General features: G+C 37.5%; 1 protein-coding gene across 3 annotated transcripts; it reads left to right on the top strand.

Annotated features, from left to right (window-relative positions):
* The first annotated feature begins 614 nt into the window (after positions 1-614).
* On the top strand, positions 615-23,535 carry LOC125280409 (periplakin-like). Of its 3 annotated transcripts, none has more exons than XM_048210919.1 (17): positions 615-785; positions 6,739-6,838; positions 7,698-7,852; positions 8,001-8,121; positions 8,212-8,331; positions 8,411-8,446; positions 8,572-8,733; positions 9,493-9,600; positions 11,616-11,711; positions 11,801-11,923; positions 12,046-12,192; positions 12,516-12,667; positions 12,749-12,846; positions 12,942-12,991; positions 17,487-17,597; positions 19,713-19,767; positions 21,646-23,535. In XM_048210919.1, exons 1-17 carry the CDS (start codon positions 754-756, stop codon positions 21,894-21,896), a joined length of 1,917 nt encoding a protein of 638 aa, XP_048066876.1. In that variant the 5' UTR covers positions 615-753; the 3' UTR covers positions 21,897-23,535. The 3 variants fall into 3 exon arrangements, with proteins under 3 accessions (XP_048066876.1, XP_048066878.1, XP_048066877.1); XM_048210920.1 differs by lacking the exon at positions 615-785 and adding an exon at positions 2,611-3,098; XM_048210921.1 differs by lacking the exon at positions 6,739-6,838 and having other exon boundaries at positions 629-785.
* The last annotated feature ends 2,639 nt before the right edge of the window (positions 23,536-26,174 follow it).

Here is a 26,174-nt window from a genome sequence, read left to right on the forward strand (position 1 = left end):
GAAAGAGAACTCCTTTGGTTTCAACTCTTTCTTTAGCCCTCATCCTGTTTAACTATCTGTCTATAGGTAACTACCTATATCTATAGGTGCAACCTACTTGAAGCAGGGACAGAATAGTTCTAAGAATGTGGAGCATAGGGGTGTCCTGCCCATTTATTTTGGTAACTTGGTTTTTGCTTTGTTTTTTGTTAGGGAGTTTAGGAAGTTAAATGTATTTTATTTTGATATTTACTTGGGTTATTTAATCTTTTCTGTCTTTTTCTTTCTAGATTTATTTTGTTTGTTATTTTAGCCTTTGGACACCCTGAAAAGATGCTCTCTTTCTCTTGATATATTTTTTACGAAACTCCGGACATGACATGATGCAGGTAAAAATAGTAGGCTAAATCGTGCACATGATTTATAAATCGAGGGAAAAAATTAGTAAATCGTGCGCACGATTTAATAAATCGAGGGAACGAAATAGTAAATCATGCGCACGATTTTCTTTTTTTCTTTTTTTTCGTGCATGTCATATGTGGGGCTCCGTAATTTTTAAATAGGGCTTAATGTTACATGCAGAGCTAATCTTGACGGACAGCGAGAGCTCATGTTCGTGGGAGGAAAGTTGCTCTTTCGTGCATTGTGGGCGTTATGTGAGGTGTGTAGCCTACCTCTCCTGGAAGACGTGACAGGTAGTACTAGTTGAACGACAGACACCAGAGTGGGATCATCTTAGCAGACGGGTGTTGGAGAAACTCTGCAACTGTCATCATGTTCAAAAGAAAGACCGCCAAAGCAATAAGGTCGGTGGCAACCGGATACTTTCTCTGAAAGTTTTCTTGTGCTGAGGTCTTTTAATTGCGTCAATTGTATGGTTTCAGCTGTAGGCTAATTAGGGAACATGTTCATAGTCGAGGAGTGTAGGTAGTGTTGAATGATTACACAAATAGCCTATGTTCTGGACTATATCTAGACCAGGGGTGTCCAAACTTTTTTAAAAGGGGGCCAGATTCGATGTCGTGGACACATCCGGGGGCCGGTTCCTTCTCTCTCTCTCTCTCTCTCTCTCTCTCTCTCTCTCTCTATATATATATATATAGAAAAGGAAACAAGTTTTGTGACTTGTCTGTCTGCTTTTGACAGAAGGGCATGACATACCTCAGGGCTCTATGGTAACATTAAAAAAAAATTAGGAGCACAGTCAAAAATTTAGGAGCACTTTCTGATCAATAACAGACATTAACTTTCCCATTACAGGGCGATATTTGCCCCTTTAAATTAATTTCCTGGGGCGTTTGTACCATTATAAGAGCAATTTTTCTAATCTCATTAAATGTATGCATCATATTTAATCAATTTCTTAAATTAAAATAAAAAAAAATGTTTTCAAATGTTAAACAATAAATTCAATTACAACAGTAAGACCCAATCAGACTGTTGCCAATCAAAAGAAATCATCAAAAGATTCATCTTTGTACTGCAGAAGTGGCACAGAAGCTCCATCTGAAGTGGTACTTAGACATTTACATACACTGCTTAATGAAGCTCATGGGTAAATAATGTTGTATGAATGTTTTTAAATATATATATTTTTTTTAATTTAGAAATATGTATTAAAAAAAAAAAAAAACTTTAAAAGAACTACTAGTGATCTGGAGCATTATTTTAAAGTGAAAAAGATGTTTTTCACTTTAAAATAATGGTCCTAGTGCATAGTGACTAGGTAACACTTGAGTAATTAATGATGCATTTTATGATTATATTCAGAGTAAAAATGATGACTGATTACGTCTCAGACATACGAAAATGTTCTTTACAATTTGTCCTTTAGTTAATAGTTATTAATGATGGTAATCTCATTCAGTAATTATTGATTAGCTAATAAGGAACTAACTTAGTCCTTAATTTTATATTACTTACTGATTAGTTAAGCTTGTTTCTACAATAGTTAATAGTAGTAGCTGAAGTGTTAATGTAGTACTACTCATTAGTCCTGCATTACTTCCTGCATAGTTACTTATTAATGACGGACCATTATTCTAAAGTGTTACCCTGCATATCTCTCCAAAAAGGTTGCACCATATCACAACAAAAGAACACAAGCTCTAAATTTTCAATATTTGTTTAACAAAAATCTTTTTTTTAAGTTCATCTCAGCTTTAGGAGGGAGGGGAAAAGACAGATAATTTTTTTTTTTTTTTTTTAATTTTGCAGGTATCAAAATCCTTAAGCATCCTGTTTAACAGGGTTTGGATGCATGTAAAATTAATTTTCTAATGACTCTGTGCATTTTTTGCCACAAAAATCACAACCTTCTAAGGAGAGCTGCCTCAATTCTGGGGAGACTTTGGAGTACAAAATGTCTTCTCTAACCATTAAAGGCTCTCTAAGCGATTCTGAGCGGAGTTACTTCCTGTTGACGTTCGAAGTGTTGTCAAACAAAACACGCGCATTTAAAATGTAAGTAGCTTGCGTATTGACGCTGCTTGTCGGTTATTGGCTGGAGCATGTTTATTATGTTAAGTGGTCCAGGCTGCATCAGTTTGTTTTTGATGCCGTTTTCGGAGCTTGTGGCGACTACAGAGACCGCGTTTTTTTACAGTGTGTTCAGGGGACAGGCAGCTAGCGGATAGTGAGGAGATGTTTGCTGTATGTGACAAAAAAATGTTTTGGCCTAAAAACGCGTGAATTCGCTTAGAGCACCTTTAATCTTACAACAATTGGAATAGCTCTAATCATTCTATCGTAAATATTAACAAAACACTGCAGTTGGAATTTCTCACAAAATTATCTATACAGTAACAGATTTCCATAACGTAAAAAAAAAAAAATGTATTCCTCCCAGTTTACTAAAAATTGCATTGGGGACAATAAACCGTTTAATACTTTAAGTAAACAATCTATGTAAAGTGTAAATTTGAAAATAAAACCACCAGTAGGTGGCAGTAAATCTTAATGTGTCATTCAGATTCATTCAGGAATCACCGTTGCTTGGAGACGCGCAACAGTTCTGGTGTGGCTTTATTTGAAACTATTTTCACGAAATCGAGCAAAAACAGACAGTATTGTGGCTAAAATTTTAATATTAGCTTGTTTATTGGACTTCAATCAGATCAGTAAGTATCACATTTGCAATCATGTCAATACTCGGAGAAACAGAAGTATACTCGTGTGATAGTACTTAACTTAAACATATTAGGTTAGCTGAGATCGCGTGTGTTACCGGTGTTCAGGCGCAACACCAGTTACATCACTTACCCACCATGAGTCATGACCGCGGCACTGGCTCCACCGCCACCGTCGTTTCGTCATTTAGTTTAGTTAGAAAATAGACACTACAGTTAAAAACTGAACGCGTCTGCTGAATTCAGTGAGCCGAACGAGTGTCGCAGCAGAGATCAGCAGCAGGAGTCAGATTTCACCTCACTTTGCCTCACTTTTCTGAATGACAAGACGACAAGCGAAATGTAAAAGCGCATATTTAAGCGAGTTTGTCATTTTACGCTTTGTTGTTGTGTTTTTCATTGAGAATAATAATTAACCCACCCACCATTCAATTGCCACCTCCGAATTGCTGCTACTTCAAAAGTGAAAGTAATATGCACATGGGCATTCATATTGTAAAATATAATATATATATATATATATATATATATATATATATATATATATATATATATATATATATAATTATTATTTTATTTTTTTTTCCAAATATATTTCAAAATATACAAAAAACGGCCAAAAAATATATTCGGTAACATATATTTTCAAATATATTTACATAAATATATTTTCTAAAAATATATTTTTTGGCCATTTTTTTTGTAAATTTAAAAAAAATATATTTTCAAAAGCATTTAAAAATATATTTTGCCCTACATATATTTCAACCCAAGAAAATACATTCACATTTGAAAAACTTTTATTTGTTGTCTATAACACGTGAACATGTGAATGCAAATCAGCAAGGAACATACTAAACAATGTTCAAAAAATATACATTAGTACAATATATTCAAACAAATATAACTTTTTTGCTTTCAAGAAGTCTCAGTTTCCCTAGTTAAAATCCTGAAAGCCTCTTTGGACACATTGAAAACTGGTAAAACCTTTAGGAACTTCAAAAGATAAAACAGCGAAATTCCTAATATTACTTCCAATATTTCCAAATTATGTTCATTTTCATAGAGCGGGCCAATATCGTGACGATTATTTATAATCAATCGGGAGAAGCAGATATCGTTATCGTGATTAAAATACGATTAATCGTGCAGCCCTAATTTAATTTAATTTGACTTGACATTTGATATTCAACAGTATCCTTGACATTTATTCAACAGTGCTTTTGATCTGCCTGCATTGACACTATTCTTTAAAAGGAAAATTATATACCAATTATCAATGTAAAGCTGCTTTGACACAATCTGCATTGTAAAAAGCACTATATAAATGAAGGTGACTTGACTTGACTTGACATTGGAAATCTCATCTTGACTGCGAGACAAAAATCAGTTATTTTTTTAGTTAACTAAATGTTTCTAGTAAATTTTCCTTTCACCAAGTATTGACTTGCCGTATATATGGCTGCCATGGTTTCCTCGTCAAGGGCACTTCTTCTCTCTCCACCACTGTCAGTTTTGCTCTTTGCTCCTACAAAAGACAAATCACAATAACTGAACATCTGTACAGGAATAGAGGGCATGCACTTTGTCTTCTGACTAGTTTTGGATTTCCTGATATTTTTGTTTACACTGGAACTAAAACAATTACAGGTAGGCTATACTGGATTTTAAAGATATTTAATGGGCATATTTTTGGACAGTAAAGTATTTTCTTGGGTTGAAATATATGTAGGGCAAAATATATTTTTAAATGCTTTTGAAAAATATATTTTGAAAATATGTTTTTTTTTTTTAAATATACAAAAAAATGGCCAAAAAATATATTGATGAGGAGATGCCATGTACTGTAACTGAAATAGGGTAGACCAGGTACAGTTGGTTATAGGGTACAGTTGAAACACCTTAAAGGATTAGTCCACTTTTAAATACACTTTTCCTGAACATCTTGGATGACATGGGGGTGAGTAAATTTATCAGGAAAAGTGTATTTAAAAGTGGACTAATCCTTTAAATAACTTGCGTTCGCAACAAGTCTGATCTGTGAAATTTTCTTAGCACATGCATATTAGCGCCCTCTTCAATCGTGTGAAATTTGAAGTACGTGCGCTTCTCCAGTCCGAAGATATCGGCAAAAGTTTTTTCTAAGGTAATTTTTTCACTTCACCACGTCGCTTCCACATTGAATAGCTTCTCATCCTTACATGACTGTTAAAGTTAACTTACATTTTCGTAAACCTTATTTTGTGCTCTAAACACTGACATATTGCATGACTTTGTGTCATACAAGGTCATCGTAAAATCTAGAGAAATGTTCGAGGTGGTCAGCGGGGTACAGTTCAGACACATACCCACACCATAGAATCCTATTGCGGCCCATGCAGTTTAGTTGCACGATGTAAGTTCTATTAAGATCTATTAATCTATTAAAATGAATAGATTTCATCTGTTTTATTATTGCTGTTTGCAATTGTTCAATGTTTTTTACTGTTACTCAGCTTTTCAACTGTTAATATTAAATTTATGGCCTAAAATTAAATATTGTATCACTGTTTGCCATTACTGCACAATGTTTTACAAATGGACTACTTTTAACTAAACAAAATAATAAAATAAAATACTAAATGGAAATAAAAACTGTTAAATTCTCATTTTTAAAGGTATTTTACATTTGTAGTGAATTGGTTAGGCAGCTTTACAGCATTCCGGATGGGTGTCTCAACTGTACTAGGGTACTGTTTCAACTGTACCTGACTGTTTTCGACATGGGTACAGTTGGAACAAAAAAGCTTCTTGTGTTTATGAGCTAATTGTGAAAAATATGACCTACTTATGGATGTTAATTATTAATAATATTTTAGTAGACAAGTAAAAGAAATGTCATATGAAAAATCACTTCTTTTCACTTCTTTTCAGTCCCATAATTTTGGTGTGGTAACGGTGAAAGCAAAAAGTGTACCAACTGTACCAGGTCTACCCTACTACATCAAAAATAATCGATATCGAATCGAAAGCATGTGATGAATAGTAATCAAATTGAATCGTGAAAATTGTCAATACCCAGCCCTAACCTTTTTAAAAATAATTTTAAATGTACGCAATGTAATTAAATGTAATTTTAAACGCACATGACATGCAAGAAAAAATAAATAAATTGTGCGCACAATTTAGTAAATCGAGGGAACGAAATAGTAAATCGTGCGTACAATTTATTTTTTTCCCCCTGCATGTCACGTCTGGGGCTCCGTAATTAGTACTATTGCATGTTAAAATAACATGCCTTGTCCTTGAGGCAAATATGGCTGTTACTTGTTTCTGATGAATTCATGTCTATCATGCACTGTCAAACAGCATTTCTCTAGAATTTGCAGAATGTACAAAAAACTATTCTAAGCTGCTGTAATGTATTCCCGTGAATGAATGTGTTTCAAGCCCTGTATTTATTTTCAGAGCATCTCACCATGACAAATCATTAAAGTGATGTGTTCTGTCCAAGATGCAGAGATCCTACATAACAAACCTACTACATTTGCAGCAGTACTTTAGGAAAATGCAGTCTGAAACTTATCATTGGCTCACTGAAACTATATCAAACTACTCCCTCAAACACTTACTTTTTGTTATTTTACTTAAGCCCAACTGGCATTGGTTTAGCGAACCTGATTGATAAGTTGCAGAAGAATGCAGACAAGGTGGAGCAGAACATCATTGAAACAGAAAAGAATTATAACAGGGTAAGTATAGAACAACTGCTTCTGTAGATTACAAATCAAAGCCAGAGAGTTTTTCACTGCTGCCTTTCCACCATTAAGCATGCCCCTGAAATATGTCAGTTTGGGGTTATTTGGGATACAATAGCAGAAAACGTATGTCAGTGTTACTTTAGTTTTTTATATACTACATATAGCATTTTGAATAAACCTTTATTTTTACACTTTCAAGGGTTAGTTCACCCAAAAATGAAAATTCTGTCATTTATTACTCACCCTCATGTCGTTCCACACCCGTAAGACCTTCGTTAATCTTCGGAACACAAATTAAGATATTTTAGTTGAAATCCGATGGCTCAGTGAGGCCTGCTTAGGGAGCAACGACATGAGGGTGAGTAATTAATGACAGAATTTTCATTTTTGGGTGAAATAACCCTTTCAGTTTTTACACTTTTTACACTTTCAACATTTTGTTATGTGCTCTTGTAATTTTGTTATATTTTATTTTGTTTCAGTTAGTTGCCAAAGCAACATTTTTATTTTTTGTAAGTTTTCTCTTTTTTGTAAGTGTTCTCTAAGTTTTTCATCAAATATTTTATTTTTCTTCTGTGTAACACAAAATAAGATATTTTGAAGAATATTTAGACCAGGGGTGGGCAAACTCGGTCCTGGAGGGCCGCTGTCCCTGCAGAGTTTTGCTCCAACCCTAATCAAACACACCTGAACCAGCAAGGTCTTCAGGATTACACACAGGTGAGTTTTATCAGGGTTGCAGCTAAACTCTGCAGGACAGTGGCCCTCCAGGACCTAGTTTGCCCACCCGTGATTTAGACTGTGTTTTTATCTCTAAAATGAAAGTTGCATTCCTCTTTGATATTTCTAGGATATCAAGAAAATTAATGAAGGGAAGCAGCCCTTGTACCAGGAGGACACCAACAATATGCTCTTGAACTCACTGGAGATACTGAATATTCTGGATGAAGAAGCAGTCACAGCCTCTCGTTTGAATCACCCTCAATCTAAGATGATTGAGGATGAGTAAGTACAAACCTCAAAAAACTGTCTATATATGGACCTTTAAACTGAAATATCCAATTGCATCTCATGCGTTATGCCATGCTAGCAGAATTATATGCTGTGAATATGGGATTGTGGATGACTAATATTTTTTTCCTCAATGGAAAAGTATGAAACGGCTACGAGTGCGTGTGATGAAGCTTTGCGAGGATCATGATCGCATTTACCATATTACACGATCGGAGCAGGTTCCCACCACCAGCTTGGGAAAGATGATTGATGAGAAACTAGTGTGTATCTAAACATACCTTTATTTCTTTCTTTCATTTGAATATAGTTTTAAATGTAAACGATTCATGTCTGAATGTGTTCTGATGCAGACAAGTGTGAACAATAAAGGATTCGGACAAGATCTGGCCACCGTCGAGAATGAATTGAAGGAGCACAATATTTTCCACAGTGAAGTAGAGGCATTGGCTCCACACATCACTGCAGACTGGGTACATTTTTACTGACCGTTTTAAAATGCAGTGGTGAAAAAAATAAGATAAGTGACTCTTCTGCTTACTTGCATAACAGGATGGTGTGGATGGCCGGCTGTACAATAAACTACTGGTGAGACTTTTCTCCCTTTAATTTGCAACATAGTTATGCACTGAAGTTGTAATAGTAAAAGACTGACGGGTAGTTGTCAATTCCTGTATCTCGAAACACTATGTATTTTACCATATCTGTCTCAGGCAAGCTCCACTGCACGTCAGAAGAACCTGCTCAGTCTGTTTGAATACATGCAGCGCTGTACCAATGAGCTCTACTGGATGGACCAGCAAGCTGAAGAGCGAATCGCATATGACTGGAGCAACAACAACCTTGACTACCCTGCCCGAAAGAAGCAGTACGAGGTAAGGCTTAGAAGTGAACTGCTCTTAAATGATAGGTAATCCATAAATGAACTGTAATTCTAGATGACACTGAAACTGCAGATTATATTGTATTGAGGTTTTACATTTTAAATATGCTTTTCTGATTCAAACTACCAATAAATTATGATTATATTACTGATTTGCAACATAAACATTAAATAAGGCCACATCCACACGAAGCCAGAGCTTTCTTCTTCTTTTTTTTACTCATCTCAAGAAATATCTGCTTACACAGGAAACCACTGAAACGACTCAAAATGTAGTAGCTATACATGCCAGATCAGTATGTGGTGCTGTAATTTTGCCACAGAGATACACTAAAAATGGAGAATAAGACTTGGAGCATGCGCATAAACCTTGCGTGCTGTATTCAAACTTTAGTAAAGCTTAGAAATAAAGCTTTATTTTAGTAAAGCTAATAGGCTCAGTAGTTTCTGCGGCACAAACACAAGCATGTAGTCCGCTATTGTTGTTGTTGTTGCTGTTAGGTGACGTAGCGGTATCTGACTAGGGTCGAGACATGGGGTGATGACATCATTATTTCACAAAATATACGGATTGGCTGTACACACGAAAATGCAAGGGTGTCGTTTTCAGATTTATCCACTTTGGGACCCAGTTTCAAAATAGCGGTTTCAGGCCGCTCGATACAAAATTTGTACGTATACAGCTAAATGTGTCTCTGTGTGGATGGGCTCTAAATATATTAATAACATGCTGCTCTGTACTTGACAACAGGACTTCATTTCTAAGTGTCTGGAGTCTAAAGAGAAAACCATTGACCAGCTGAATAAAGATGGAGAGGAACTTATTGAGCAGAACCATCCGGCAAAAAATGCAATTGGGGTAATAGTACAAGTCACTATAAGATTGATTTTTTCTTTTTTTTTTTGTCACATTAAAGTTGCAATCAAAAACTGCCTGTGGTGGTTGCCACAACATCACCATTAAAATACAATGATGCTGTTTCAGGCATAATGGGATGTCTTTTATTGTTACTGAATATTTTACAGTGCATAACTGTACTGCATTATAACTCCTAAAAACTTTGAATTGATATCAGTTTTCACATTTTCTTTGAGCTAAACAGCATATATCATGTCATATAATTAAAGCACTTCATACTTTAAAATATCCACCATAATTGATATGTGGAGGATTTTACTTGTATAAATCTCAAAAAAATTTAGATTTTCTACCAGGCTTCTTAAAGATATTTGATAAAGCCGTGCACACACTTAACGACTGTAAAAGGCCGATTATGAATGTAAATTGATACTTATGACTGATCGTGCTCAAACGCGTCCAGTCAGAGCCAGTTGCGTTCAGTCTGCGATTACAGTCAGTGTTCAAATTCCGTGTGTAAGTATATAAATCTGCTTCAGTCACAGGAAACAATCGCTGTGTGTTGAGCATAGTCTTAGAATGTTTTAGCTAGTCGTTAAATGTGTGCCCGGCTTTAGGTATGGCATCCCTTGTGGATAATGTACTGACTGACTCTGAAGAGTTTTTTCCAGTTTATTTTATTATTTATTCAATTATTTATTTTTAAATGTGTTTGGGTTTTATGTAGGCTATAAGTCTGTTATTGCTGGATGTTTTATTACTGTTTTATTGTATGTAATTAGTTAGTGTTCTGTTAATTGTTAATCCGTTAATTGGGGTAATCTTGCAGAAATGTAACTCTGGCATGTAGAAAAATCTAATATTTTTTTTTTTTCTCGATTTTAATCGATTCTCATTTTCACGAACTGATATCGATTCTTAAATCCCAAGAATCGATTAGTTTAGTCTGTTTTCAGTTGATGAATGAGCAGAATATGTAGCATCTCCTATCCAATAAATCGCAATAATCTTTGTGCTTTGTTACTTTGTTACTAAGTCTCAGATTTCAAATGACGTTCATCTTATTATGAGATTCAAAAAATAAACACTGTTTTTGGTGCTGTTTAATGTGATGTGAGGATCGCTTCAGCGCCTCAGTTAAAGAGAAGCGGCAGCACGAGCGGATGTGAACATCCTCTCCTCCACTTTAATACCAGTTACAGCACAAAATAAACATGCATGAACATCTGAATGTATGTTAAAAGATACAGTACAACTTACTGAAATCCGTATCATGTCTCGTGTAATCGCAGTGTTTCAACCTCGGAAAGATTTTCAATAAAACAGCTTGTAAACAATGTCACATAACGTCACATGTACCTCAGAAAAACATTCAGTGACCATAAACATGTTAGTCAGCTAGAAAAGTAAACCCTAGAAAGAAACATTCTGATAAATATAGCTATGCATCATTACATATTCATTATAATGTTCTTCAATATTTAATGCATGTTTGAATAAATCAGTTATGACAGCCACAATTTAAATGTTTATATTTCAAAAAACGAATTGGAGTAGAAATATGATTATGTAATTCTAAACTTTATTTATAATAAAAACATCATCGAGTGTAATTTAAGTGTGTGTATGTAAATAAGTTAATTTAACCTTCAGTATTATTATTGTAGTACCAACTGACTTACATGTGTAGTTTACAGCATTTCCTCTAGAAAATTTGGCATACTGTAACTGAAATACTACATCCAAAATAATCGTTATCGAATCGAAAGCATGTGAATAGTAATCGAATCGAATCGTGAAACTTTTGTCAATACCCAGCCCTAATTTGTTAAATATAATTTTAAATGCAAGAACAAAAAATAGAGAAAATAGAAAGACAAATATAATCAAATGTGATGGGTCAATCAAGGAATTTTCAAAATGCCCCTTTATATATAAATTATAAGATGATGCATATACATTCAATATCATGTGGCATTGCTATATGCTTATTCTAAAACAAGTCTTGCTTTTAGGCGCACATGGATGCCTTGCATGCGGATTGGAAGGAATTCCTCAACCTGCTCATCTGTGAAGAGAACAACCTTAAGAACATGGATGATTATCACAAAGTCAGTTTGCATTATGCATCATTTCATGTTCCATATTTCCTCATGTTTACTGTCAGTCTCGATTAGTTGCTTTCTTTTAATTTTTCCAGTTCCACAAGGATGCAATAGACTCCAGTAATTTGCTGAAGCGTCTGCAAACCGAGATCAACCAAAAGTATAATCCTGAGTTTAAAGACATGTACCAGGTGGAGGTCCTGATCGCTGAGCTGGATGTAAATATATTGTTCTAGTTTGGAACCTGTTGCATTTCTCACATTCTGCTTTTTTTTCTTGATTAAATGATTATTGATTTAAAAGTTATCTTCGCTATCTAAGGATGTGATTGTATTGACAGGATCAGGAAAAGGCCATGGAGCATTTTGACGAGCGACTGAAAGCTTTACAGAAGCGCAGCTTGCAGGTGCTCCCTCTGAAGTACCGCAGGGAGACTCCTCAGAAACTGCTCCCTCTCGAAGCTCTGTGTGAATACGAGACTACTGAGGTATGAAGTTTGAGCTCTTGTTCACTTTATGCACGCGGCTCAGAGCTCCAATAATACAAGGGTTTGAAACATCAGCTATTATCATGAGTAAGCACAGAAAAGCATTACACTCTGTCTCTGCTAGGTTTTTGATTCCCCCATCTAATTATTATTTAGGTATTTAGATTAAGACAGTCTTCATCCAAATGATTAATCTCATATAAACCTCTGGAGACATGTGCAGGGGATTTTTTTTTATGGTTTTCATATTTAAGAATTCGTATTTTTTTAGCTGAAATATCAACTTGAAACAGAGCATACTTTCCTTATTTTGTGTAACATAGGGTTCAATTTTGCGAGGAGAGCGCTACACCTTGCTCAGAAACAATGGGCACAAATGGGATGTAAAGGATGCAAATGGCCACACCATGAGTGCTCCAGGAGTGTGCTTCATAATCCCACCAATCGACCCTGAGGCTGTGGCCATTGCTGATAAGTAGGTATTCCTTTATATCTGTATATGTAATTTGTAATTTATACATTTACAAATGTGTCTAATATAAAAACATCTTTGCAGTCTAATAAACCTGCACAAAGGTATCAAACAGAAAGTAACCAGCAGCAAACCTGCACTACAGGCTCGACTGGCAGAGCTAAAGAAGGAGAGTACAGGAGGTCAAGATTTATCTCTTATGTTGTAAAAATAAAATACATACAGAGCTTTTCTAAAGAGAGTAAAATACTTAATTCATACTTTTCACCTACCTCAGATAAACAAGAGCAGCAATGTCGTCAACTGATGGCTGGGTTGGATAAAGTGGTCAGTATCTATATTTACATGAACACTTTTTGCTTTTATTAGAATGAATTCATTCTGATTGATGAATCCGAAGTAGTGCTTTACATGAACACTAAATAAAACGAATGGGTCACAATCTGATCGGATTTAATCAAATTTTATCTTAAGCATAATTTTACTGAGTTTTCCGCAGTTGTTGCATACTAACAATCCTCCTTAAAAGCAGACTTTTATCTACTTTTATATTTGTATCTACAAATGTTTATCTACTTCAGGTCGTAATTAGGCGACAACCAGCACATGAAGTGCTGCTCCACTTCACAGACATTGAATTTTGGAATGACAGGACACTCATTTATGACATTATATAGTGGTGCTGGTATGACATCACTTTGTGACATCCGTGACATCACGGAAACAAGTTAGCATTTTAGCACTTCCGGTTCCATTGTCCCAAAACATTACATCCCCTGTTGGGATAATGGTATGAGGAAGACGTCCATAATAAAATCAAAACACACTCTTATTATTTTGGTCTCTGGGGAGTTCTGTAGGTGAATGAAGCAAGGGCAACCGAGATAACTGCAAGCAGGGGGGTATTCCAGAAAGCAGGTTATGTGACATACCTGGGTATGTTTAAGAGTAAGCAAGCGGATAACCTCAACTTTCGGTTTCAAAAACGGAGGTAACTTTCAGGGTATGTGAGTAGCAATAGCAACTCTGAACATAACCTGCAATAAATATATATATTAGCGATGTGCACTATGTAGGTTATGTAAATCGCCATTAAACAAAAGAAGAAGGAAGTAGAATGGCACGCTTTTTCTTAGCATCTGTTTCCATGATGAATCATTGATTCGTCGCTCTGTTGAGAATAGTCTTGTGTGTTATCCGGGAGCATACTCTGGGTTGGCTGAACTTACTCCTGAATGCATTTTTGGCGCTGCGTAGTTGCTATGGGAACGATAATCCCAACGTCGCCATATAAGCAAGTGACCATTCGTGTGAAGCCGAAGCTCACAACTCACAGTAACACCTGTGCCCCTGGAGTGGAGCCGAGGTCAAGTTCATAAAACCTCACAAATGTATGCGGTGAGGACCAGCCTGCCGCATCACAAATGTCACTTAGGGATACCCCTGAAATCAAAGCCTTGGAGGCAGCCATACTCCGGGTCGAATGAGCCCTGACAGCCAATGGTGAAGGCTGTCCAACCGACTCATAAGCAAGTGAGATGGCCTCGACCACCCACTTGCTCATTCTCTGCTTGGATGCCGGGAGACCTTTCCTAGTTGCTCCGAAACATATAAATAGCTGTTCAGCTTTTCTCCACATGGCAGCTCTGTGGACATAAGCATCCAGTGCCCTAACCGGACACAGCAGGTTAAGCTTTTCCTGGTCCAATGACGTAAAAGGAGGAGGACAGAAGGCCTGCAGCACAATAGGTCTCGCAGGATTAGTGAGAACCTTGGGTATATATCCTGGTCTGGGATGAAGGAAAGCCTTAACGTTACCAGGCACAAATTCAATGCATGATGGAGATACCGACAGGGCCTGAATGTCTCCAATTCTCTTGAGAGACGAAATAGTAAGAAGAAACACTGTCTTTAGTGTTAACTTCTCTGACACCTCTTCGATGGGTTCGAAGGGAGCCATAGAAAGGCCTTGTAAGACAACGGCCAAATCCCAAGTCGGAACTCTTGTGCGTACTGCAGGTCTAAGCCTCAAAGTGCCACGGAGGAAACGAGTGATAAGCGGGTGTCTCCCCAAAGATACCCCACTGAAAGGAGGATAAGCGGGTGTCTCCCCAAAGATACCCCACTGAAAGGAGCGTGGTAAGCAGCTAAGGCCGCCATGTACACCTTTAGCGTGGAGGGGGATAACCCTGAAGAAAATCTGTCCTGCAGGAACTCCAGTACTGCGCTAACCAGGCAGTTGACTGGATCCCACTGGTGATTTTCACACCAAGAAGTGAATAATCTCCACTTCAAAGCGTAGAGTTTCCTCATGGAGGGAGCTCTGGACTGGAGTATGGTCTCAACAACCTCGGTTGAGAGACCGGAATCTATGAGCCGTGCCCCCTCAGAGGCCACGCCCACAGCTTCCATAACTCCGGGCGGGGGTGCAATATTAGACCGCCCGCCTGAGAGAGAAGGTCCTTCCTGATCTGAATCTCCATCGGAGACCCGTCGAGGAGACATACCAGGTCCGAGAACCACACTCGGGCCGGCCAAAATGGGGCCACTAACAGTAGACGGGCCCCGTCCCGGCGAACTCTCTCCAGAACTCCCGGGAGCAGAGCAATCGGGGGAAATGCATACAGCGGTAGTTTCGGCCATGGCTGTACCATAGCATCCAGCCCAAGAGGTGCTGGGTTTGACATTGAGAACCACAGTGGACAGTGAGTCGTCTCTTGAGACGCAAACAGATCCACTTGGGCTACGCCGTAGTTCTCCCATAAGAGCTTCACCACCTCGGGGTGAAGTCTCCATTCCCCTGGCCTCGGCCCCTGCCTCGACAGGATGTCTGCCCCCACATGCAGGTACCCCGGGATGTAAACTCCTCTGAGGGAAAGCAGTTTCCCTTGGGACCACAGGAGGATCTGATTCACCAGTTTGTAGAGCGGGCGTGATCTCAGACCCCCCTGATGATTTATATATGAGACCACCGATGTGTTGTCTGAACGGACTAACACATGATGGTCCCTGAGATCTGGAAGGAAATATTTCAGTGCTAGAAATACCGCCATCATCTCCAGGCAATTTATGTGCCACGAAAGATGATGGTCCTGCCACAGACCTCGAGTTGAGTGACCACTCATGATCGCCCCCCAGCCTGTGAGGGATACATCTGTTGTTAGTGTGACGCAACGACTGAGAGACCCCAGCACAGGTCCCTGGGACAGAAACCAAGGCTGCTTCCATATGACTAGAGCACGTAAGCAACGCCGCGTGACTCTGATCATATGAAACGGATTCCCCCTCGGTGAGAACCCCTTGGTTTTGAGCCACCACTGAAGTGGTCTCATGTTCAGCAGGCCAAAAGGTATCACGTTGGACGCTGCTGCCATAAGACCTAACAGTCTCTGAAACTGTTTGACAGTGAGTGACTGGCCTAGCTTTATGTTTGAGATGGTAGTGAGGATTGATGATATACGAGCCGGAGATAAACGGGTGCGCATAGTCACCGAATCCCATACCACGCCTAGAAAGCACACTTTTCTTTGCGTTTAGTCTCAACCCCAACCTTTTCATGTGAGCGAGAACAACATCTCGATGTTGAACCGCCGTCTGTTCTATTTGAGCCAGAATCAACCAATCGTCTATGTAGTTTAGAATGCGGATACCCTGCATATGCAAGGGCGTCAGAGCCGCGTCTACACATTTGGTGAAGGTGCGGGGTGACAATGCTAGGCGGAAGGGAAGAACCCGATATTGGAATGCTTCGCCCCCAAAAGCAAACCTTAGGAACTTCCTGTGATGCGGGAGGATTGATACATGGAAGTATGCGTCTTTCAGATCTATTGTCACAAACCAGTCCTCGGACCTGATTTGTGACACAATATGCTTTATTGTCAGCATTTTGAACTTGAGCCTTGCTACCGTTCGATTCAACTGATGCAGATCTAAAATCGGACGCAATCCCCCGTCTTTCTTTGGCACAATGAAATAACGGCTATAAAACCCGGACTCCCTGATGGGAGGTGGAACCCTCTCTATAGCCTCCTTTCGCAAGAGTGTCTCTACTTCTTGTGCCAACACCAGAGCCTGCTCGGGGTCTAACACAGTGGTCAAGACCCCATTGAATCGGGGTGGGCGTGATCTGAACTAAATCACACACCCCTTTTCTACTGTGTGCAGGACCCATTGAGATACTTTAGACAGATTTTTCCACTCTGACAAAAAATCTACTAAGGGAACCAGCCTCTCGAGGCTGGCCTCTGGTGGAATATGGGCAGCCAGCACAGTGCCCTGAAGCGGAGCCCCGGCAGGGAACGACTGGCATGGCTGCAGAGAGAGCGTGCCACCCTCGGGTGACGCGGGGAACTACTGCGCCCGGCATTGCGGTGGGTTGGCAGAGCGCCCTCCTGAGGGCACCGAAGACAAACGGGCACCATAGATAGAGGTAAACCCCGTTTGCCTCTGGAGGGGACCACCCTCAGGATCCTGACTATTCTGGCGTCAGGATTTCTTAGACAACAGTACTTGGACCTGGACAGTGACTGATGACGTTTCACAAGTCCACAAGAACACAAGTACAGACAAGTACACATATTAACAGGAAGAACAGCTCATTCCGTGCGTCATACATCACATGCGCAGTACTTTCCAGTTTTTGGTTTTCAGTCCGATCAAGTGTTTACATGTCCTCTCTCGGATTACAAAAGGAATAAACCACCACCTACAATCCAATCTAAATTTTAATCTTATTTAATTTAATTCATTCAGATTGATGTGGTTACATGTGACTTCTTTATTCTGATTATTCTTCTGTTCCAATTATGATCGGATTATTAAGGTCCATGTAAAGGTAGCTAATGATCTGGATAAGCAGGAGAAGGCAGTTTACCCCCCATTGGAGCAGACGCCTTCTGTTCAAGACTGCGCTGACAGGCTACAGGACATAAAGGTACAAAGTTTTTCTTTTTTCTCTTTTCTTTTTTTTCTTTTTTTTTAAAAGTATTTATTCCAAAGTGGAGTGGATATCACAGAGAGATATTTCAGTTGGGTGACCACCTGTCCTGCATTTGTAGGACAGTCCCAAAATTGGCAGCTTTGCCCCGCTAGACGTAAGCAGTGTCCTGCATTTCAATTATGTCTGTATTTTCTTTTCTTCACTGAAATTACAATACCACAGTGTGAAAAAAAAAAAAAAAAAAAAAAAATTATATTGGCATTTACAAATCCATTTGCGCAGCTGCCATGTTCTAGCTAGAGTGGGGAAACTTTTTGCTGATCACGACTGGGCAGCACAAAGGAATCACTGAAGACCTCATCAAAATTCATTAAATATAGCTACACCAGCTAGGACGTCATCTAGACACATACTGGATAAGAATATCCTGATCAGACATGCCAGATCCAACAAAATAAGTTCAAGATGCACTGAATCCGGTAAAATGCATTTAATGTTTGCATATAGTCAAACAAAAAAATAGTCGCTACTCAAGAATTTATTTTAGCATAAAATGTGTTTTACTCAGTTCATTATATTGAATAGGTCCTGAATAGGAATGTGTCACTTGAACCTGGGCAAATTGAGTGCAGGCTGGTTAAAATTAACAAAGCGTATTGGCTATTTAAAACACATTAGCCTATCATCCAACATAATGGCAAACAGGCTTTCCAACAAATGTAAATCAATATTTACATATTATAATAGTTAGTAAATATATCTCTCTCACATGTGTCCTGCATTGTCCTGCAAACTCACATCTATGTCCTGCAACAGAGTAATAAACAGGTGGTCACCCTATATTTCAGTGACTTTAGTACAGTGGTTTTCAATTGTTTTGTTTTTGTTTTTTGTTTTTTTTTGTTTGTTTGCTTGTTTTGTGACACCCTTTTTTTTAAAAAAAGCCACATGTTATTGATAGATTGAAGTGTCCTCAATGCAAGGTCATTTACATTTAAAATGGGAGGTAAATCTCATTATGAAATAATGTTTTTCTCTAATATACGTTGGCCACAATTATTGGCACCCTTTTATTCAATACTTTTTGCAACCTCCTTTTCCCAAGATAACAGCTCTAAGTCTTCTTCTAAAATGCCTGATGAGTTTGGAGAACACCTGAGGAGAGATCAGAGATCATTCCTTCTTACAGAATCTCTCCAGATCCTTCAGATTCCTGCTCCATGTTGGTGGTGCTTCTTCTCTTCAGTTCACCCCACTCATTTTCTATAGGGTTTAGGTCAGAGGACTGGCTATGGCAGAAGCTTCATTTTGTGCTCAGTGACACATTTTTGTGTTCATTTTGATGTTCTGATGGAAGATCCAATCACGGCCCATTATTGGATTTCTAACAGAAGCGGTCAAGTTTTGATTTTTTTTTTTTATCTGTTAGTATTTGATAGAATCCATGATGCCATGTATCTGAACAAGATGTCCAGGACCTCCAGCAGAAAAATAGGCCCACAACATTAAAGATCCAGCAGTATATTTAACCGTGGACATGGGGTAGTTTTTATCCATGTGTGCACCAAACCCATCTGGTGGGTTTGCTGCCAATAGACTCTTTTTTTAGTTTCATCTGACCGTAGAAGCTCGTCCTGTTTGAAGTTCCAGTCGTGTCTGACAACTGAATATACTGGAGATTGTTTCTGGATGAGAGCAGAAGATTTGTCTTGAAACCCTCCTGAACAACTTGTGGGGATGTAGGTGCTGTTTGATCATTTTGATCAAGCTTTCTGACCCAAGACTCAACTAATCTCTACATTTCTCCAGCTGTGATCCTTGGAGAGTCTTTGGCCACTCAAACTTTCCTCCTCACAGCGCATTAGGATGATTTAGACACACATCCTCTTCCAGGCAGATTTGTAACATCTTTAGTTGATTGGAACTTCTTAATTATTGCCCTGATAGTATAAATGGAGATTTTCAATGCTTTAGCTATTTTCTTACAGCCACTTTCTATTTTGTGAAGCTCAACAATCTTTTGCTGTACATCAGACCTATATTCTTTGGTTTTACTCATTGTGATGAATGATTAAGGTAATTTGGCCTTTGTGTTTCCTCACCCTGCAGTCCAAACATAATACTGAAGCTGGAACATCACAGAAACAAGAGAGATGCAAATCAGGTAAAAATAAATAAATAAATACTATCAAAGAAAGAAAGAAAGAAAGAAACAAGGAAAGAAAGAAAGAAACAAGGAAAGAAAGAAAAAGTGTGTGTGTGTGATCTGTGATTGTGCTTGGTAGTAGGAGTTGAACGGCTTCAGATTTTTTTAAAGTCGACATTTATGTGATTAAAGTCGAGTCGATGTCGACTAGTTGTTGACGTCATTAATGAACAAATAAGGGGCCGTTTTCCATTCCAATGTGCTCCTTTTCCATTGTTCTTTTTATGTAAATACGCACTAGATATGACCGTTTCGCCCACGTCTTGCTCAAGACACGGCGTTCTAAAAACGCGGCGGTCGAGTTCAAATCAGTTCAACTTTTAAAAAACGCGTCTTGAGACCATGTGTTTTTTTTTCTATTCCACTGCCTGAGAGCTGAGAAGACCCTGAGCTGAGACTGAAACGCAGGACGCCTTGTGCACAGCTATGGCATATGACACAGCGCTACCCATACATAAGTTTATATTTCTCACAGGTCTCTACTTGTTCTAAATCAGATACAGATAAATTAAAACAGAAAGGATTAATGAATGCATTAGTGAGAGAGCGATTGTGTGTGAATTAATTCTACCTGGCAGCGTCTATCTACTAATATAGTGAAGCTGTGGGTTTTAGTTTTTGATGCAAAAACATGAGATCCAGGCAGTCCAGCAATGATTGTCAGAGATCAAATTTGTATAAGGAATAACAAATTTATTAATTAAAAATTATAGAGACAAATTAAGTAATTAATAGTTGATAATAAAATACAGAGTATTGTATCTAATAGATGAAGATGAAGATCAGAATATACAGAAAGAAGAAACAACATTAAGACATTTGCAGAATGAAATGAGAGATAGAAGAGAAGAAGCAGAAGAGATGCAAGAAGCAAAAAGTGCAAAGAAGAAGTAAAGAAAAGCAAAGAAAAACGATCAAAGACCCAGTCCATTTTGTACCATAAGCCTAGGAAAACTTACATCCCACTCAAACTTATTTTTTGGTCTAATAAGAAAAGGTCAAACAGACTTATCCATTATGTCATAGTTGGTGTAACCACTAGGTCAGAGTGACTGGTCAAATGTCAAAGATAGATGAAAATGCAGTACTTGGCAGGCGTCCAATATCTAACCACAAACGTGTCAACATGACCTGTCACACCGGAACACTTTGAAGAACAATTGAATATAATAAGCATACATACTCTTAAAGACACAAGACGAATAACCATAAAGGAGTACAGTAATATTGATAAATCATAAGCCATAAATGATTAACATGAAATATGAATAAAATGCATGAATATGAATATTGTCCATTTTGAGTTATTAAGAAATATATGCTAGAACTTTTCAGTTTCTAAGCTGTTATACTGATAAATCACAGAACAGTGTTGACAATAGTGATTCTGTATCCGTGCAATCTATCTGCACCTGATCTGCGTGCGACTGTCGGTATGTGTGCGTGAAATGTAGCCACAACAATAAGCTGTTTAAAACGTGCATTCATGAGTATCCAGATGGTATAATCAAACATATGCTGTGGAGCACTCTCAGAGTATGCATTTATTTGTCATTAACTGTTGGATACTGAGCATAAAGGTGGACTTCAAAGATTTATTTTCCTGTTGCGCCCTCTATAGGCCATGACCAGTAAGTAGTCAAAGTCATGCTTAAAGCATCATGGCAGAGCATTAAAGTCGACTAGTCGATTTGTCGGTGCAACCCCTACTTGGTAGTGAGAGATATTTATGACATTCAAAAATTTATAAAATTGTGTGTTTTTGTTCAATGTAATACTACACATTTCTCCTAGTTTCCAGTGGCTATTCATAACTGTTTTACTGTGTCCATGTAGGTGCTGAGTTTGTGGACAAGCACAGGACAAAGTTGATCAGTGGGGTCTCACTGGTGGAGCCCATTGCAGATGACATGAAACCTCTGATTGGTGATGCAAAATACCAAATCATCTTAAAATCAGAAACAACTCATGCACAAATGAGAAAGCTTCTGGACTTTTTGACCGTAGCTAGACTGAAAGAGGAACTTTACCAAAGTCTTAAAAAACATGAGCACATCCTTGTTGAAGATTTGGAGCATTCCGGGTAGATGGGTTTCATTTGGCTTACTGGCTGCGTTCCACTCCAAATTTTTATGCCCTTCACTTGCTAACTTGTGCAAGTGGATTTGTGGCTTGTGGACTCGGATGTACGTCATTGCTTACGTTGCACGAGTGCACCACTACTGGCGGAACTCATGCATATAAGGTTTAAATGAAACGCACTAAGCCCTTGATCACTTGGAATTCACTATGGAGTTGATTTATTATTTAAACCCCTTTTGTACTTATAGAATGTTGCATAAAACAAATTCATATGCTTATAAGTATATAAAATAAGTATATGAGCTGTTAAAGAAAAATAAAATTACTCTAATGAAACAAAATGTCAATAGTATAAACTTTGACTTTGAATATAAAGTAGCTACAATTATTATGTGATTAAATCTCAACATAATATATTATACGCTATTATGCGATTAATTCCCAAAATAATCAATGTATCATACACTTCAGTTAAGCGTGATCTACTGTGACGTCACAATCAAGCTGAATTGTGGGATATAGAGCTGCTTGAAGCGTACATCAGAGTAGACTCGCTCCCTCTGTCAAAATCGAGCAGGCGAGGGTCTGTCCATATAAACTTACCTTGTCCACTTCACGAAGTGGAAGGCACTTAAAAATGGTGGCAGGGATTCCCCTGAGGGGAATGCCATCTGTACAGGAGCTGTCGCAGAAATGGCTCGACATGTGACAAAACTACTTTTATCCTGTTACTTACATGTTACTGATCTACAGTTATACTTATCACTGAGTTCTAAGGATCTGAATAGTCTGGATTTTGGATGAAAAATTGGATGGCCTTTAACTTTTTAAATACTGAAAAAACTTGTGATGGTCAGAGCTTGAGTAAAAATCAGATTGAGCTTGCTCTTAATTTTTCCGAACATTAAGCAGGTAGTATATTTGGGTTTTTATTTTGATACCAATTCAACCAATCAAATATTTACTAGGTTAGGTTTTTTTTTTAATTATTATTTTTATTTTTAATGATACGGAGAAGCTTATTCAAGCTTTTATTTCTTCCAGTCCCATCCTGGCTTTTATGACTGCCTGATTTTTATTTTGAGGCATGGATTTGAGATCCAGACTGTTTGCTGGCCATGTCTTTGAGTTGATGTGCCTTTCCTGAGGAAATGCTTTAAAGGAACACTCCACTTTTTTTGAAACTCCCCTAGAGTTAAACAGTTGAGTTTTACAGTTTTCGAATCCATTCAGCCGATCTCCGGCTCTGGCGCAGTGGCGTAGCCAGATTTCCAGATTTGTTATTTTCACATTGATATGTTACAATGCATGGTAAAATGCAACAGCTGTTTTTAGACTTACTGGTTTGATTATTTCACATGTTGCGGGTAGCCTCTGCTGTTATATCTTTGCGCGTGAGAGTTCGTTATTATGCGGTGAGTGGCAATGTGAAGCGGCACCCGAGGCATATATTAATATATTTAATATATATTTTTAAAGTTATATATTTAAGGTGAAATGCTTATTGTAGCCTAAATAGATGCTTATAGAGTACCTCAGGGATGACGCGTTTTTGTAGGCCAACCCGGAAGTTAGCGGCGCACGGGTTCCCTCAGTTGAAAGCCTATGCATTTTTCCCATAGACTTTTGGAAAATCGCAGAAAATAAGCTCTGTGTTTAACAAACGGTTATGACACTTACACATTTTGTCTATCAAGATAATCTTTACAAGTTAACACAACATTTATAGATTTTGAAGCCTAAATAAAGTCGTCAGATATAAAAGGCTAACAGTAGGCTATAAACGGACTACAGCACACCATGGTCGCGGATCAACGTCGTCACCACCAAGCTTCCTCAAACTTTATTTAAAAAACAACTTTATTTAAAAACATGCTCACTGATTATGATCTGCGCTGTGTATGAATACTTATCCACTTTTTCATGAGAAATGCTGTCCAAATGTCCCGTTTTTAATGATGACGTCTAAAGTCCCCGCCAAAGGAAGTAGTCCCTTTTAGCAATTTGTTAGCAACTGCTGTTTTTAAGACACAGTAAAAGTTTAAAAAATCACAAGTGGGTTATAACTGGTGTGTTTTATGTCATAGATCAAAACGTGAAAGTATTTAGAGGCTTTGTTAACCACAGACCTTACTTCAGGCGATTTAGCAAAAACACATTCAAAAAACCCATAGACTTTACGGCGTTGGAACCGGAAGCCCTAAAATGCTAACTCGCTTCCGGGTTTTGCCTACAAAAATGCATCATCCCTGAGTTACTCTATTGAATTATTATATTTAGCAAACCACTACAGATAATAAAATAGTACAATATCAGCATCAGAGTAATCAAAATGGCGTGGGGTTTTTATGACTCTGAATAATCTGTATTTTTTTAGAATAGAGATCACTGTTTTTCCATGATTCAAAAAGCAAATTACACAATCAAACAAAATAAAATAAATAAATGTCTAAAGTGTTATAGATGAGTCTAATATTTTTTATTATTAATTTAAAGAATTCATCATGTAAAAAAAAAATGAAATGAATCAATAAAATAGTTAATGTTAAAAATAAATTTTAACAGTCACTGGTCGCCACCTACTGGCATAACAATATAACAGATACAATGCTTATTTAAAGCTTAGTTTCAAAGGTCGTCTACTCATTTTGATCGTGGCTACCTCAGCATCTGTATAAAGTTTACTTTCACATAAAAATACAGATTATATATATATATATATATATATATATATATGTATGTATGAAGCCATAATGTTGAACAATATTGAACAAAATCTTTTTTGTTTGCTATAATGTAAAAATCTGAGTGAATTTCCTCCATGTGTGTTGATTCCATAATTTTTTGTTAGGGGTTGTAGTTGTCACATGGGCCAATAAATATACCTCTAAAGACCTATTATACAAATGTGCATTTTTTTTTATAGCAGCAAGTGGATTCAAGTTCTAATCAAACCACTTTTAAATTATAATAATTTTCATTGGAAATTTAAACTAGAATAATTTTCACTATATTTATGTCTCCAAACAATAATTTCATTATCATCATGTAACAGCTTTTGGATGAAGTGAACACAATAAATCCACACTGACAAACATTCTGAAAAAGTCAACAGAATATAACTGATTTTTAACTGTTCTTGGAGTATTACACTACCGTTCAAAAGTTTGGGGTCAGTAAGATTTTTTTTTATGTTTTAAAGCTCCCGTTTTTCGAAGCTTTGATTGTGTTTACAGTGTGCAATATAACATGTGTTCATGTTTCGCGTGTAAAAAAACACAGTATTTTTCACATAATTTACTTATCTGTATACCGCTGTTTCCACTGTCATAAAAACGGGCTGATGACTTCCTTGTTCTATGAAGTCCCTCCTTCAGAAATACGTAACGAGTTCTGATTGTGCCAGCGGTTCCTGTGTTGTGATTCGACAGCAGTTTAGCGCTCCTTGCCCTGAAAGGTCACGCCTCTTACCATAACGTGGAGATGCACGCGCTCAGTGTTATTGTAAACATGTCTTTAATTTTACCCTATCAATTTGAGCCGGAATCAGACCCGGTGATTGGACTGCGGGATGAAAATAACAGCGTTTCGACGACATGGCGACAAACACACTCTACAAACGCAACTCTTGTGTATTCCTGTGGGCGGAGGTTAGTCAAAAAACTGTTTTAGTGACGTCATTAAAGAAGGAAGTAGAGGGATGTAGTCCAAACTGGCCGTTCGATGTAGGCGACTTCTGTTAAATAAAATATCTCGCTTGGCATTGAACTTTGAGCTTTAAAATTTTACAGATTTTATTTATACTCTAACAACAACATTACACACTAACTAAAGTTTGAAACATGGGATCACGAAGAACGGGACCTTTAAAAGAAGTTTCGTCTGCTCACCAAGCCTGCATTTATTTGATTAAAAATACAAACAAAAACAGTAATATTGTGAAATATTATTCCAATTTAAAACAGCTGTTTTCTATGTCAATATACAGTAAAGTGTAATTTATTCCTGTGATCAAAGCTGAATTTTCAGCATCATTACTCCAGTCTTCAGTGTCACATGATCCTTCAGAAATCATTCTAATATGCTGATTTGCTGCTCAAGAAACATTTATGATTATTATCAATGTTGAAAACAGTTGTGTACAATTTTTTTTCAAAATTCTTCGATGAATAGAAAGTTGTGGCAAGACCATAAAGAGACATCAGAAAATTAATTCATTATTTTTCATCTTTTTAGGACACACAATACAATTTCATGATTTTTTTTTTTTTTTTTAAACATGA

This window comes from Megalobrama amblycephala, linkage group LG12, assembly GCF_018812025.1.
Source record: "Megalobrama amblycephala isolate DHTTF-2021 linkage group LG12, ASM1881202v1, whole genome shotgun sequence".
NCBI classification, from domain to species: Eukaryota; Metazoa; Chordata; class Actinopteri; order Cypriniformes; family Xenocyprididae; genus Megalobrama; species Megalobrama amblycephala.

Bases quoted from the DNA above. Each gene is read 5' to 3' on its own strand.
- LOC125280409 (XM_048210919.1), top strand. From the start codon at position 754: ATGTTCAAAAGAAAGACCGCCAAAGCAATAAG. The intron at 8,122-8,211 runs GTGTGTATCTAA...GTTCTGATGCAG, and splicing joins AGATGATTGATGAGAAACTA to ACAAGTGTGAACAATAAAGG. The intron at 8,734-9,492 runs GTAAGGCTTAGA...ACTTGACAACAG, and splicing joins CCCGAAAGAAGCAGTACGAG to GACTTCATTTCTAAGTGTCT.